Genomic DNA, 14,698 nt, shown 5'->3' with positions numbered 1-14,698 from the left:
TACCATTACTAAATGTACACAAATATTTACAAATATAAATAAAGATTACATTTACATTAAAAAAAAAAAAAAACCTACAAGGAGAATCCACTTAACACTCATAAGAATAGCTATAATCAAAAAGATACCACCACCCAGACCTGGGACTGCAAGAGCCCGAGGGACGGTTGCATGAATCTGACCAGGAGAGAGGACCAGGCTTGGGTCTGTCCCACTCCACTCGCAGCCTCCTTGTCGCCTGGGTTAGGTGGCTCCCGCCAAGAAGGGTGGCAAGGAGGAGGCTCAGTCCACCATCAACCAGGTGCTCACCAGAAAATACACTATCAACTCTCACCAGAGCTCCCACGGAGGGGCTTCCGAGAAGCGCGCCCCTTGGGTATTCAGAGAAATCCTGAAATCTGTCATGAAGGAGACAGGAGCTCCAGATGTGTCGGCTGACACCAAGCTCAGCAAAGCTGCTGGGCCAAAGGAACAAGGAGTGTCCCATGTTGTGTGAGGCTGTCAGAAAACATAAGGAAGACTCACCACCCAAGCTCTGTATGTTGGCTACCTATGTATCTGTCACCATCATCAAAGATCTACAGATGGTTACTGTGGATGAAAACTATCCAGTAATTATCAAATAAAGTTATAGAACTGCACAAAAATAAAGGAAAGATAATAACAAGCATTGATGAGGACAGAGAAACTGAAACTCTCGTACACTGCTGGTAAGACTGTTAACTAGCACAACCACTTTGGAAAACAATCTGGCAGTTCCTCAAATAGTTAAACATTTAGCTACCCCATGACCCAGTACTTCTACTTTCCAGGCACATACAAGAACTGGAAAGGTGTCCACGTAAAAACTTACACATGAATGTTCATAGCACCATTACTTCTTAACAGCCAAAAAGGAAAAACAACCCAAAAGTCTATCTGAAAGGTGAAATGTCATTCAGCAAAATCAAAACATGAAGTACTGACCCATGCTACAACATGGACATTGAAGACATCGTGCCAAGCTAAAGAAGTCAGTCACAAAAGACTACAAGTTGTAGGACTCCATTTACACGAAATGTCTAGAACAGGCAAATCCAGAGAGAAGAGCTGCAGCGTGGGACGGAGGAGGTCAGGGGAAATGGGGGGTGACTGGGGCGACGAAAACGCCCAAGACTGACAGTGACACTCCACTCTGGGCACACAGTGGAGCCTCTGCATATATTAGTGGGTGAGTTGTATGAAAACTGTCCAGAGTGAAAAAGCCCCTTGGACCAGTACTCTGACACTATAAGTGCAAACTGCTCACTTTTATTACAGGAGGAAGAAACTCCTGTCAACATGAAAATGGGAAAAGCAAATCTGAGTTAACTGAATTGGACAAAAAATCATTTCACTGGAAACAGGGGCTGAACGTTCACAAAACACTCAGAAATGACAGGAAATAACAGTGTGACACCACTGAGCATTCTGCTTCAAACGCCGATCTAGAGCTCAGAAGCTGAGCTGTGAGAAATGGCCGGGGGAGAAGCCTGGTTTGCTCGTGTTGGTGCACCCCACCAAACAAGCACCGGAGCCAGTAACCGGGGGCTGTCAAACTCCTCCTTCCGGCTCATGAAACGTCTGTGCAGAAAGAGGGCAGCAAAAACCCTGAGACAGTTTGCTTCAAATAACTCATCCATTGAAAGCTCAAAAATTAAAAGATAATGATCCAGCTTCGGGCTGGGTTTTCTATGGAGCCAAATGAGAGAACACCAGCCATCAAGAGGCAGAGTCAGTGCAAGGCTCCCCACCAGCAGGCTTCCCACCCACACGCGTGCCAGGGTATAGCTGGCAGAGGAGACGAGCCTAACGTCTGAGACAGGAAATGCTGGCGAGTGAAGAGAGGGCGCAGCCAGCCCTGGACAAAGGCCCCACGAGCAGAGGCTAGAAGGTTCCCAGTGAACTGCAGTGGCCCGGGGCATGAAAGGACCGGGGGGAGCCGGCGGGGGGGTGGGGGGGTGGAGGTACAGAAGCTCAGTCTCTCCTTGCTCTCCCTTGGGGAGGAGAGGCCGAGGCTGCGTCCTTCTCGCCTGGAACCATGACAGAGGACGCCCTGGGACACCAGACCCGGGCTCTGCAGCCAGCCTCAAGCTCTGCCACGGGACCCTGACATGCGCCTGAACATCAGCGCCCACAGAAACACCCCCACTTCACTCTCAGCACTCAAGACTCAGTTTCATCCCAATACCACCTTATCTTTAAAAGTTGCAGAAGTAAAACATATTACATTCTTCCTTTAATTTCAACGTGTGACTGATTTTTCTGACTTCGCTAAGCTCCTTCTACTTAGTAAAGCATCCGGTTCTCCCACGAGGGAATCCAGGACTTCCTGTCAGGCAAAACTAGCCGGTGTGGCCTCAATAACTTCTACTGGTCAAACACCAACACATCTAACACTGATTTCATTGTTCATTGGTTTCAGCCAGGAGGTGCAGGGGTGTCCTTCAGCTACAGAGCCCAACCTCAGCTGCTTTTTCATCAGCAGCTCGGGTCTCCTGAAAACACCAAAGCATTTGCTTCCCTTCCTACATACAGGAAGGGAAACACTTCCACAAACTCCATCAGGGAACATCAGCCTAGAGGAAGAATGCAACACAAATGTTAAAACAAAAACCTACAAACCTGAAGCAGTTTCATCTCAGAAGCAAGATATACAATGAGATGAGGGAAGGTGTGTTGGCCACAAAGCCCGTGCAAGCATGACCCCCTGATTTCTATCCTTCAAAGGATGGGAGGGTTTTCTTTTTTTTTTTTATGACTCTTTGTCATTGTTTCCAATTAAGCCAGAAAATAATAGATCTCACTTTTTGAAATAATTACACACTGCAATAAAAGAGATTTTTGCTATATTAATTAAAGAAGACATTAAGAGGGGAAAGGAAAACCCACCTCTGCAAAAAAAAAAAAAAATGCACAATGTCTTTCCCTGTTAACACACACACAAAATGCAACAGAGAGCTCAAATTCACACTGAGAGGAGCATAAGCCACAGAATCAGAGCAGAATCACGACTTCAAAATGAACTGGACAGGCATGCTCAGTGCATTCAGAGGATTTTAAAGGCACACTGCAAATCATTCACTTAACCATGCTGGAGGAAGGACCTCCCTCCTGGACAGACAGCGCCAATCAACAGGGTGCCCCATCGAACAAGGAACAAACAGCGATCATGTTTGTAACTGTACTGATTTAAAGCTACTTAAATCAGCACGTTCCAAAGATCACAATCCAGAAACTATAACCATTCATTCACATCACCATGAAACAAGCACTTAAAGAAAATAACCAAAGAGACTAAGCACATAGATCATGTACCTGGGTCAATGAGAACTTCTTGGGCCCCTGGAAGAAAGAACAGATTATGATCTTTTATCTGAAAAACAATACCACTTTTAAAGATAACTACTAAATCACATTTCATCATTCACATAGCCTTGAAAACTCTGAGACACTTGTGTCTGATCAGAAAAACAATTCTGAGTAACAGTATGTTACAATTCAATGCCTTTATGCTTTAGAAGGAAAAGAGGAAAGCTACTGGTTCTCACCCTGCACAAACTGTAAGGTGCCTCCCTGTCTGCCTCCCGCCCCTTCTGCAACAAGCATGACAATTTATTCCCTCAAATCGGCCAAATGACATAAGCGAAAGTGAACTACCAACTTATTTGTGTACATAAATGCCCACACCTTGGTCTGGAGGAGAAAGGTATCAGATGGCTACATGGAACTTATTTCTCCTTTCCTGAGATCACACTCACACACACACACTCACACACACACTCACACACACACACACTCACACACACACTGAATTACTGGACACTTCACAAGCTGAGGATTTCCAGTTTCTAGAAGGTTGCTCTGTAGTCTACAATACAAGACTGTTAACTTCATTAATTATCAAGAAGGCTTTGAAAGCCGTGATCATCTGCTGAGCCATCCAAATACCAATGAGACCCAGCTAGCCTTCCCCGCAGACTGCAATTTCTCACGATGGCGAATTACGGCCTAAGAGGCACTGGGTCCAAGAATTCTGCCGATCATCAGCTCTGGCAGTTTTTAAGCACATTAACAAGATACACAAAGCTGTGTCCCAATAACACAGTTGTATTGAAATAGCACATGCATTCAACTGTCCACACAGAGACCAGCTCCCAGGACACTACTTAACAGCCACTTTGTGTATTGCAATCTTTATTTTTAAATGCAGACTAAAAATCACTGCAATCCAGAAGCCACCATTATAATAACAAACAAGTGCTTTCTATCATTGACACTGACTATACACCAAACGCAACGCTTGACCATTATCACGTGTGACTGTCAGGGCAGCCCTACAAGGCAGGTGGGGATGAGAAAACCTGAGGGGCAGACAGACTGATGGGCGGACGGGGAGCCAGGGGGGGTGCTCCATCGCGGCCCCCAACAAGTGCCACCAGGGCTGCACTGAGAGGGCACTGGCTGCGGGGAACCTCGGGGAGTTTGGGATTTCAAGATGGTGCTGAAAATGTCCTGTTCAGTGAAAACTCTGATCAAATATAGTCTCCTGCGCCACATCCTTTAAATAGGAGACCTTTTTTCTTTTTGATGCCTCAGAGTCATTATCACAATCATCAATTACTCAACCCCTCAGGGCGTCCAGGGATGAAGGGGGTCCCATGCTAACTGCACTGAGACTGCAGAGCTTTTCAGGCTGTTTTATGAAGTTTGTAAAAATCTTTTTATCTCATGACTCACCCAGGCGGTCAACTACCACTTCTTACTGGTGTGAATGTACCACCTGAAATGACCCTTTTCTGTCTTTTAAGCTAATTCATCTAATCCGATCTTTTCGAACAACAAGCTCAGCCACAAAAAAAAAAAAATGGACTGCTTTCTACCAGCTGGACTTTAACTGGACTCCCTGGAAGCTCTTTCCTTTCATTAAACCCACTTCTAGGTACATGACAGTCTTCTGATTGGTGGGCTCTGCTAACTGATTATCTGGGCTACTTAGAAGCTTCTCATCTCATGTCCGTGTGTGAGGTGGTGTGAAGATAATAATTGGCACTGTCTGAAGAAATCACAATAAGAAACAGGACATCGTCCAGCCAGAGCTCCATGGGTACCTCAGTGTGCTCAGGAATTATATTATCAGCGTCATCCATCCCCGATGGACAGGTTTCACATTAACCAAACTTGAACAGACCTGCTGCTTAGACCACGAAAAATGAGGGTCACGGTGCATGGACCTGGCTGAGACGCAGCTATGAACACCCGCGTCACTCTCCCTTTCCCACCGTTTCCAGGCGGACCGATGGACGGGTGCATGGACAGATCCACAGACGGGCTGAGCTCTGAGAGCCTGGAGTCAGACTGCCGGGGTTTGAATCCCAGCTCTGCCCAGCTCTGTTACCTTGGTCAAATCACCTACCCCGGCTCTCTGTGCCTCAATCCCCACATCTGTAAAATTGGGATCATAATCCAACCCACCTCACTTGGCTGTTGTGAGGATTAAAGGATTAAAGTAGCGTCTGTAAAATGCTTAGAAAAGCAGGCAGTGCATGTCAGGTGCTCAACAAACGGTGCCTGTGAAGCGGGCCGCGCGTGCGTGCTCAGCTGTGTCCAGCTGTTTTGTGACCCCATGGGCTTCGCCCTCCACACTCCCGACCTCTGATCCACGGCCAGCCCTCCTCACACAAACGGGCTGAGGAGTGGGCTCGGGGAGTTTGGGAGACAAGGGGGACACGGGAAACCTTCCTTTGCCCAGGTGCTGGCCACGCTCGGGAAGCGCCCAGGATGCCCAGCTCTGTGGCGTGACGGCCCTGAGCGTAGGGGGGGCCAGGTCCCCTCGCGAGCACCCGCTGTGGCCCGGAGCGGCCTCTCCAGCCCCAGGACCAATATTAGGGCACCCATTTCCCCAAAGCCCTGAAGTGCATGGAGAATGAGGCCTTATCAGTAACGAAGACGGCATTCCCCCCACCCCCTACACTTTTGCCCCATCTCTCAGTTGGCTGGTGGAGAAAATAGGAGTGTAATTACTGGGCCCACCTGAGCCCCAGCATGAATTAATTAGCCAAAATTGGTGCGGCTTAATGTTCAGGGTGACTGTACAGCGGCCTCATTCCAATGCTGCTGCTAAATTATGAGTACAGGAACTACTGACCCTCTTCAAATACTTTACCCATTTCTTAATTGGATCTTTCATCATAAAACCAGCTTTCCCTGTTTTAATTCCTTTGTAATTGCTTAAGACTGTAAAATGATGGCTTCTTACCAAACAAGAGCTAAGGGTTTGTGCTCTTTTGAGATAACCACCATGCTATAACACTTCACATAACTTCTAATTCTCAGCATTCTACAAAGCAGGCAGTAGCATCTCTATTTTACACACAAGGGGGAAACTCATAAAGAACTGACTCAAGTTGGCACAGCTAAAGGGGTAGCATGTGAATTCAACCCAAGTCAAAAACCTACCCTCCCTCCTACACCAACCAAATCACCTCCCACTGATTAACGCACAGCAGCGGGTTCAATACTCAGGGAGTTCAACACATTTTTCTGCTTTAAGGTGCTCCAGGGACCACTTCTGTTTCATAAAGTCGTGGCTCACTGGTTTCTAATACTGGAAGAAAAGTCCAATTTTGCCATTGTTTGCACAGCAAGCCTAAAATTTTCACACTGAGATTACAGAATAAAAATAAGGTATAAATAACTAGAATAATTCTTCCACGTACCCAGACATGACAATGCGCTATCCTGAAGCACTAAACAAAGTCAAATTAAAGGACTGTCAGTTAAATCTTCCACAAACAGGAAAATGAAGACTTTTTAAAGGCGCAACAGCGCCACCTATGGCCCGAAAGGCTTTCTGTATAATAAAGGACTAATGAAAGGTTTTCAGAAATAGGAGATGCAGAGCCTGTAACTAAAAGCTTATATACTAATAGCACACAATGAATTCTGCTTCAGGGGAGGGAATGGAATTCAGTATTTAATCTGAAATTGTTAACATTCCTGAACATAAACAAAAGACACAGGCTCGTGGAAACTGATCTTAGAAGAAGGAATCCAGTCCAGCCTCTTCGTCACAGGCGGGGAGGCTGAGACCCAGACCTGCCCTTCCAGCGGTCAGCTGTAAAGCTCTGCACAGCCTCACGCCCTGCACTGGCTGTACCCGCTCTGTATTCATGAAAGGCAGGTCTGCATGCTTCCACAAGCAGGTCGTCTCAGTGTCTGGCAAAACACTTCCCAAAGAGTAGCAGTAGTGTAGTGAAATCGCTCAGTTATGTCTGACTCTTTGCGACTCCACGGACTATAACCCACCAGAATCCTCTGTCCGTGGAATTCTCCAGACAAGAAGACTGGAGTGGGTTACCATTCCTGTCTCCAGGAGATCTTCCTGACTCAAGGATCGAACCTGGATCTCCTGCATTGCAGGCGGACTGTTTACCATCCGAGCCACTCCCAAAGAGTGGTTAACTACAAATCATACAATTTTGTTGAAATAAATCAAACATTTATTTATATGTTAAAACACTATGAGCTCCACTTTTATTCTCTCTATAAAAGAAAAATGACAGATGTCAAAGCAACATTTTGATTACTTAAAACCTATTAAGGGTACAGGAAAAAAAATCAAAATTTTAACTACCAGAGAAATAAGCTTATTCTCTGAAAGTAATCAATAATGATTTTTCTAAGGGTCAGTGGCTGTGGTCAAATTCCTAGCAATTAAGAGATTCTAGTGAGCGACTTCACTTTCACTTTTCATTTTCATGCATTGGAGGAAGAAATGGCAACCCGCTCCATTGTTCTTGCCTGGAGAATCCCAGGGATGGGGGAGCCCAGTGGGTTGCCGTCTATGGGATCGAACAGAGTCAGACAAGACTGAAGTGACTTAGCAGCAGCAGTGGATGATTACACAGCAATATGGATTATGAGTTGTAAAAAATGTATGTTCTGTACAAATAATCTTCAAGTTCTTCAGCTTTAGACAATTAAGCTAGTCCCTAGCTAAAGAAAGGCACTCATTTCATCAAAACTTCCTACTGCACTAAAAAAAGAAGTAACTGAATCCTTGTCACTTTAAGTCACATTCATATAAAGTATATACACAGTGAATATGCATCAGTAATTCAGTTGATCCTTCTAAATTATCTGTCATTGTGACAGCAAGTTTTTACTGAACATCCCTTGGGTGCTTAGTACAAGGTGTCTGACTCAGTCAGACAAGGTAAATAACATTCTTCAAATTTCACAAATGAGGAAATATACTTAAGCCATAAAAAAAAAATCTTGCATATTCATCATAAGGAGAGAAAACAATAAAAATTTAACTTTCCCTCAACACTCAGTGGTTTAATCCTTTCTTCCATACTACAAACTACATAAAACCAATTCAGTCTTTATAACTTTTCCTTGCAACAAGCCTCACTAGAGAAAAAGAGTGGTAGGTTTGCATGTTCAAAGCCCACTTCTCTTTTGCACTGTAATCACTTTCACTGTTTCGTTTTTCATGCTTACAGAGTTAAGAAATCCTAACTTTTTAGGTCACTAGCTGAGAATAAAACATTTGCAAAAACATACAATTTTAATCTCTGCTGCTCTATCTTGTGTTCTCACCGGTATTTCTTCTTTGAAGGCCTCGTGAGGCTGAGATCACTAAAGCCGGTCATTTATGAACACACTGCAGTTTGGGAAGCCAGTCAACGGGAGGCTGATTAGAGGAGCAACTGAGGACGCACACTGTGGTCAGCCCAGCCTGGTTCCAGCCACAAGCCTGCCCCTGAGAGCGGCTCGATTCGGACCAAGCAACCGAATCCGCTTAAACCTCAGTCCCTCACCTGCAAAAGGGAATTACTGATAACTACCTTCAAATACCTGCTATGGGGTAAAACCTCAGGAAGCAGTTAGCACAGCCTGGCTGGGGGGAGGTGCCAAATGATTCCTGGCTGTTTTGGTGATGATGCTTGCTGTTAGTAATTTAAGCTAGTCCAAAAAGGAGGAATATTTGTAAGTCAATAAGCATTTCCTTTTGGACTGATTGTACAATGTCCTATTGATTTTTTAATAAAGCAAGTTTTGTCCATTAATTATAGGCTTAAACCAAGTTTTGTCCATTAATTATAGGCTTAAAGGGACAAGTCTCCAGAAAAACATTGAGTGGCCTCTAAACTCTGAATACAAGAAAGTGAACTTTTGTCAAAAAAAAAAAAAAGGCAACAGAAGGAGAATTAAAGTGAAAAAAGGGACTATAGAATGCATTTTTAAACTAAACTCAATTTTGAGGGGGAAAAAATCCCTTTTCTCAGGTGAAATCTTGAAAATTACATAAAGCAGATCTGAGATGTCTAGAGTCTTTTAACTTTATGCATGGACTCATATCACCAAGTCTTAAAACTGCTTGACAATCAATAATACTACTACTGATATATAACAGCCCCCAACATTTATCCAGGACTGGCTGGGGCTGTGCAGGCCCTCTCCACGTGCCTCATGTCTCATTCAGCCTTCACAATGACCCGCTGAGGGAAATACAACTATTATCTCCCCCATCTCACAGGTAGGGAAACTGAGGCACGGAGATTAAACTGGCTCCAGGTCACATCGGCATTAAATGACATCTGTATTTTCGCTGCTTTGCTGGTGAAGGAGGAACCTGAGACAGAATTCAAGGAAGAATGTTAAAACAATCAGACTGTCTCAGCTTCATCTCAAAGAGTAGGTCGGTAAACTCCTGGTGTGAGATGGGGCTACAAACTGAGTAATCTTGAAATCTGTATCCAAGATGAAGCAGCATGGACATGCATGCTCATGATATCAAATCCGTGCACAGCTCTGGACCCTTTACTGCCTGAAAGGCAGTGAAACCAACTCCTGTCTAAACAAGGGCAGCGTGGCTTTTCTGCTCTCATCCGAGCCTACTGGGTGATCTCCTCGGACTGCCTCTAACAACAAAAAGTTCTCAAGTGCTGCGCACCACGCAGGGCTAAATAAAGACTTTTCTCTACTGCAGACAGAGCAATTTTCAGGTTTAAAACATTTTTTTGCCTTTATTCAGCAGGAGGAGAGACTGAAAGATTACCCTAAAAGGTCTCTGGAATCTCACTAGTCACGTGAGTGGCACAGTCGTACCACATTTTCTCTTCAAATCTCAGGGAAAGAATAAAACAAAAGGCGTCCCCAGAGAGAGAGCAGACTCTCTACAGAGAAGAGAAGACAGCTGTCCCCTGGGTTGGAGATTTAAGCACCGGGCCACTGGCTGAAATGCCGAGATCCTGTCACAGAGGCAGCAGTTACAACATGGGAAAAACAGGTGGTGAGCACCGACCAGCGGCGTCTCCAGTCAGAATCGGAACATGGGAAAGTGGGGAGCAGAGGCCCTCCAGACCTCAGATTTCATCACGTCACCTGCTTTACCCTCCTCTCTAGTGACTGAGACCCCACTAGACCCATGAATAATGGTCTGCTGAAGGATGATAAAACATCTTCGAGAGCCATCACAGCTTTATCTAAGCAGTTTGACACAGAATTCAGACCAAGTGGCTACACAGACTGACTCATAAAGGTGGTCTCCGCAGTCTTTGCTGGTGTCAGGGAAAATGGTAAAACTGAGGGGAAAAGAAATGTAAGCCATTTCCCTTCCAATACTCATCAACTGTCATGGGGTTTTTCTTTGGGGGTTAAAAAAAAAATCTATGAAAATCTCACGGATCAAAAAAGAGCCTAGCAGCTTTATGTATAGCCTTGACCTCTGTATTCTCTGTTACTATCTCCATGACCTGTGAGGTAGCACAACTACATCCTAAGTGTTTACGGGAAACTCATTCATTAGGGGTCAAAAGGGTCAAGTTCACAGAACAAGCGTCTGCAGGTCTGCTCCTCCAAAGATGGTTTTTTACTCTCTCCATATGCCAACACAACATCAGCAAATCAAACTTCACTGATTAAAAGAACTCCATCAACCAGAAAAAAAAAAAAAAAAAAAAACTGGTCCCTCAGCTGGCTGTTAAAATTGACAGCGAGGACTCCCTTCACCAAAAACCCAGAAACTATGACAAGGACCCAGACACAGAACTTCAAAGTCGGTCTACCATGAAATTTCATGCGGCTGTTCCAGAGATCAACCCATCATGGCAATCCAGTAATATCATTCGATAAGACTCAATGAGATCAATATGAATTTTTACAGGATCAGAAGACAAGGTCTCATGTGCAGGATTTCTGACTCAACAGATTCTACTCTTTATTCAGATAGCGGGCAGGCTCCACTTAGAGGGGACCGTAGTGGATTGCTCCTGCTTAAGGACGGTCACGGGGCCCGGCACAGGGCAGGAGCAGAGCTCACCTGGTCGATGTCTGTTGGCCGCTTCTGCAGGAAGGGCGCTCCCCGGGAACCTGCGAGCTCCGGCTTTACCGCCAGTTCCACCAGGGTAGTGATAGATGACAGAGGCCGAACACAACCCTTCCAGGGCAGCTGGGCATTAAACAAAGGGTTCGGTTAATAAAGTTCGCAGCCCATCGTTAGCCAAAAACTACCCTAAGAATGATGTGAGCAGTTTGATGATGTGGAAAATGCCAGTTTTCCCCCAAACACAGGTCAAACCTACAGATTGCTGGTTTTGTTACAAACAGGACCAGGGCCCATCATGTCTGGCGGGCCTGGGTCGAGGCTGGCAGCACAGAAAGTTCTCGTGAAGCTCAAAGTCTCACTGAGGGGCTGAACACGAGTGAACAGGCCGTTCATTCATTCCTTTAACCGGCAGTCCAGTTCACACCGTGTGGCAAGCTCTCTGCTGGAGTTCGACACTGCAGACGGACGGAGCAGAAAGTGCCCCACATCGAAAGTATCCTTGAAACCATACCAGTGGGCCACACCGCAGGAGCAGAACACCTCTCCGCATCACTGACCCGGACAGCATCGGCCCATCTGCAGCAAACACCTGGCAGGCCGTCTGCCCCTCGGAGGCAACTGCGGCTGCTGTGGCGTGCCCATCTTCCATTGCTGGGAGTCACACCTCGACAACCTGGGCTGGGCCACCCGCCCCACAAGTTCTTGGCAGTGTTCGTCTTTATCCAGCAGCTCAGAGGTTCTCAAACTTTTTGGTCTCAGAACTCCTGGATGCTTTTTTTGTGCAGGTTACATCTACAGACACTTACCATGTTTGAAAATAAAACTAGAAAAAGATTTAAATATTTATGTGTTCAAACCTTTTAGAAAATAATAAGCCCGTTATGTGCTAAATTTCAATGAACAATAACTACGTTTCCAAACAAAAACTATGTGCTGGAAGGCTGACACTGTTTTGCATTTTTTTAATTCTTTAATGTCTGACTGGACACAAGTGTGCTGGATTCTCACACCTGCTTCTGTGGTCGATCTGCTGTGATGTTACACGTCCTGGGGTCCCTGGGAGACCCCCCTGTGTGTTTCTGAGGGACCCAGAATGAAAAAGGCCACCAGTGGCGGTCACTCACGCCGCCTTCACGGAACCCAACCGGCCGTCCTCACGAGGTGGGTCGGGGGCCCAGTGGCGTTCTTTGGGGGTAAGTGCCTAAGCTGCAGCCCTACTCCACCAGCCCGGAACAACTCGCTACAGATCTCTCCTTCAAGGGGACAGGAAGACTCCCATTTGCCATCCCTCCTGCTTAGTCCTTTACCAGTTTCTCATTTCTTCCCCATCTGTTCCTTCTCTTTCCCTATCTCCTTTAAGAAGCCAAATTACAAAATTCATTTTAGAGTTTACACTTAGTGTGTTCTATCCCTGTGTTAGTTGCTCAGTCGTGTCCAGCTCTGTGTGACCCCGTGGACTGTAGCCCACCAGGCTCCTCCATCCATGGGATTCTCCAGGCAAGAATACTGGAGTGGGTTGCCATTCCCTTCTCCGAGTGTGTCCTATGGGACGCCGCTAATCTATTGAAGAACTTCGCTGCTTCCCTCTGACTTGTGTTTACTGTAAGTGGCTGATGGGCCCTCTGACTGAGCTGCTGGCCTCTTCCAGGAAAGAGCCCTATTTCAGTCCTCACTGGCACTGCACTCATTTAACAAGCATTTGCAGAACACCTACAACGCGCTAGCTGATGGACACACACAGACCACACCTCCCACTCCCGCCTGCAGGAGACAGTCCCTGAAGGACAAAAACACGCTAACAGGCAGCCCCAGCATGGAAAGTACACTCCGTGCAGACGGGGTTCTGTACAAGACCCACTGCACCCGCTGCATGGAGGGGTCAGAAGAGGCTGTCCTTCGAAGCAGCTTTCTAAGTTTTTTAGCTGAGATGTAAGTCACCCAGTCAAAAGTGTACGGCTCAGCAGTTTTGCGCATTCGCTGCTGTGCAGCCCTTACCACTGTCTAATCCCAGAATCTTTCCATCTCCTGCAGAGAAAGCCCACTGCCATCAGCAGACCCACCCCATCCCCCTCTCCGCCTCCCCCGCATCCCCCTCTCCCAGCCCAGGCACCAGTCATCTGCAATCCCGTCCTCTCCGCCTCTAGGTCTGCCTGCGCAGACATTTCAGACCATCAGAGTCATACACCGTGCGGCCTTTTGTGTATGGCTCCTTCTCCTTGACGTGATGTTACCAGGGTTCGTCTGTGTTGTGCAGGTATCACTACCTCACTGGAGTTTATGTCTGAACAGGGCTCCACTGAACGCATGCATGCACCGCATTTCGTCCATCCATTCATCAGCTGACCCACAGATGAGGTCTGGAAGGATGAGTGGAAGAGGCGACTAACGTGGGGAGTGGCATTCTAAGCAGAGGGCAAGATGTGCTTTAAAAAACTGTTGTTTAGTCACTCAGTCGTGTCTGACTCTTCGCGACCCCATGGACTGTAGCCCACCAGGCCCCTCTGTCTGTGGGGTTCTCCAGGCAAGAGTACTGGAGTGGGTTGCCACTTCCTTCTCCAGGGGATCTCCCCGACCCAGGGATCGAACCCAGGTCTCCTGCAACTCCTACACTGGCAGGAGGACTCTTTACCACTGAGCCACCAAGGAAGCTTTAAAAAATAAACAAAAAGCAAAAAGACACAAAGCAGCAAGCAAGTTCGGTGCATCTTAGGGAGAGTTTCCATCCTGGATCCAGCAGGACGGAAATGCAGGCGCGACTGGGAAAGGGCGTGTGGAAAGGCGAGGTGGTCACTCCGAAGATTCCCCACTGCAGCCCGCTCAGCAGACAGCTTCCCCACCCTCACCCTATGTTTTTAGAGCCATTTTTCCACAGTGTTCTCCTTTCCCAAGGATCGGTTGCTACCACGGCGTATGTGATCCTCTGCACCAGGTCCTCTTACCTCCAAGCCACAGGAAGTCGTTCACCGAGCGGAGCAGTTCCACCGACATGTGGTAATGGACCAGGGAGTCCTGCAGCATCCCGGCCTGCAGGCACAGGTCCCCCACGTGCTTCCGCAGGCGCCCCTGGCACCGCTTCTTGTAATGTCTGCAAGGGGAGGTGAACGGAAAGCTATCACTGCCAATGCCTGGATTCGGCCCCAAACGCACGCTGGCTAAGCACTGTTCATCTCTCTCACTACAAAAAACGCTAAGTCGGCAACTTTAGGCTCTACGGTTGAAAGCCAGCCACCATCATTGCCAGTATATGAGCCAAGTTATTTTCTAAATGCAATAGAGTACATGTATTTCACACGGATAATATGAGAGGAGGCTTCTTCTTTTCAAATTTTCCAATCATAACAT

General features: G+C 46.6%; 1 protein-coding gene across 7 annotated transcripts in view; it reads right to left on the bottom strand.

Annotated features, from left to right (window-relative positions):
- The window catches only part of TRAPPC9 (trafficking protein particle complex subunit 9), a 387,455-nt gene that overhangs the window by 357,067 nt on the left and 15,690 nt on the right, over positions 1 to 14,698 (bottom strand). For 4 of the 7 annotated variants that reach the window (XM_069600926.1, XM_069600925.1, XM_069600929.1 and 1 more), the window contains 2 exons: positions 14,296 to 14,441; positions 11,351 to 11,479 (listed from right to left, as the gene is read on the bottom strand). In XM_069600926.1, the coding sequence (XP_069457027.1) occupies positions 11,351 to 11,479; positions 14,296 to 14,441 (275 nt within the window). Of the gene's footprint in view, positions 1 to 3,336; positions 3,364 to 11,350; positions 11,480 to 14,295; positions 14,442 to 14,698 lie in introns of all 7 variants that reach the window. The other 3 variants (XM_069600923.1, XM_069600924.1, XM_069600928.1) reach the window with 1 other exon arrangement.

Source organism: Ovis canadensis, chromosome 9 (assembly GCF_042477335.2).
Source record: "Ovis canadensis isolate MfBH-ARS-UI-01 breed Bighorn chromosome 9, ARS-UI_OviCan_v2, whole genome shotgun sequence".
Taxonomy (NCBI): Eukaryota; Metazoa; Chordata; class Mammalia; order Artiodactyla; family Bovidae; genus Ovis; species Ovis canadensis.
Note: the sequence above shows the minus strand (reverse complement) of the source record. Positions and strands in the feature narration are given on the sequence as shown.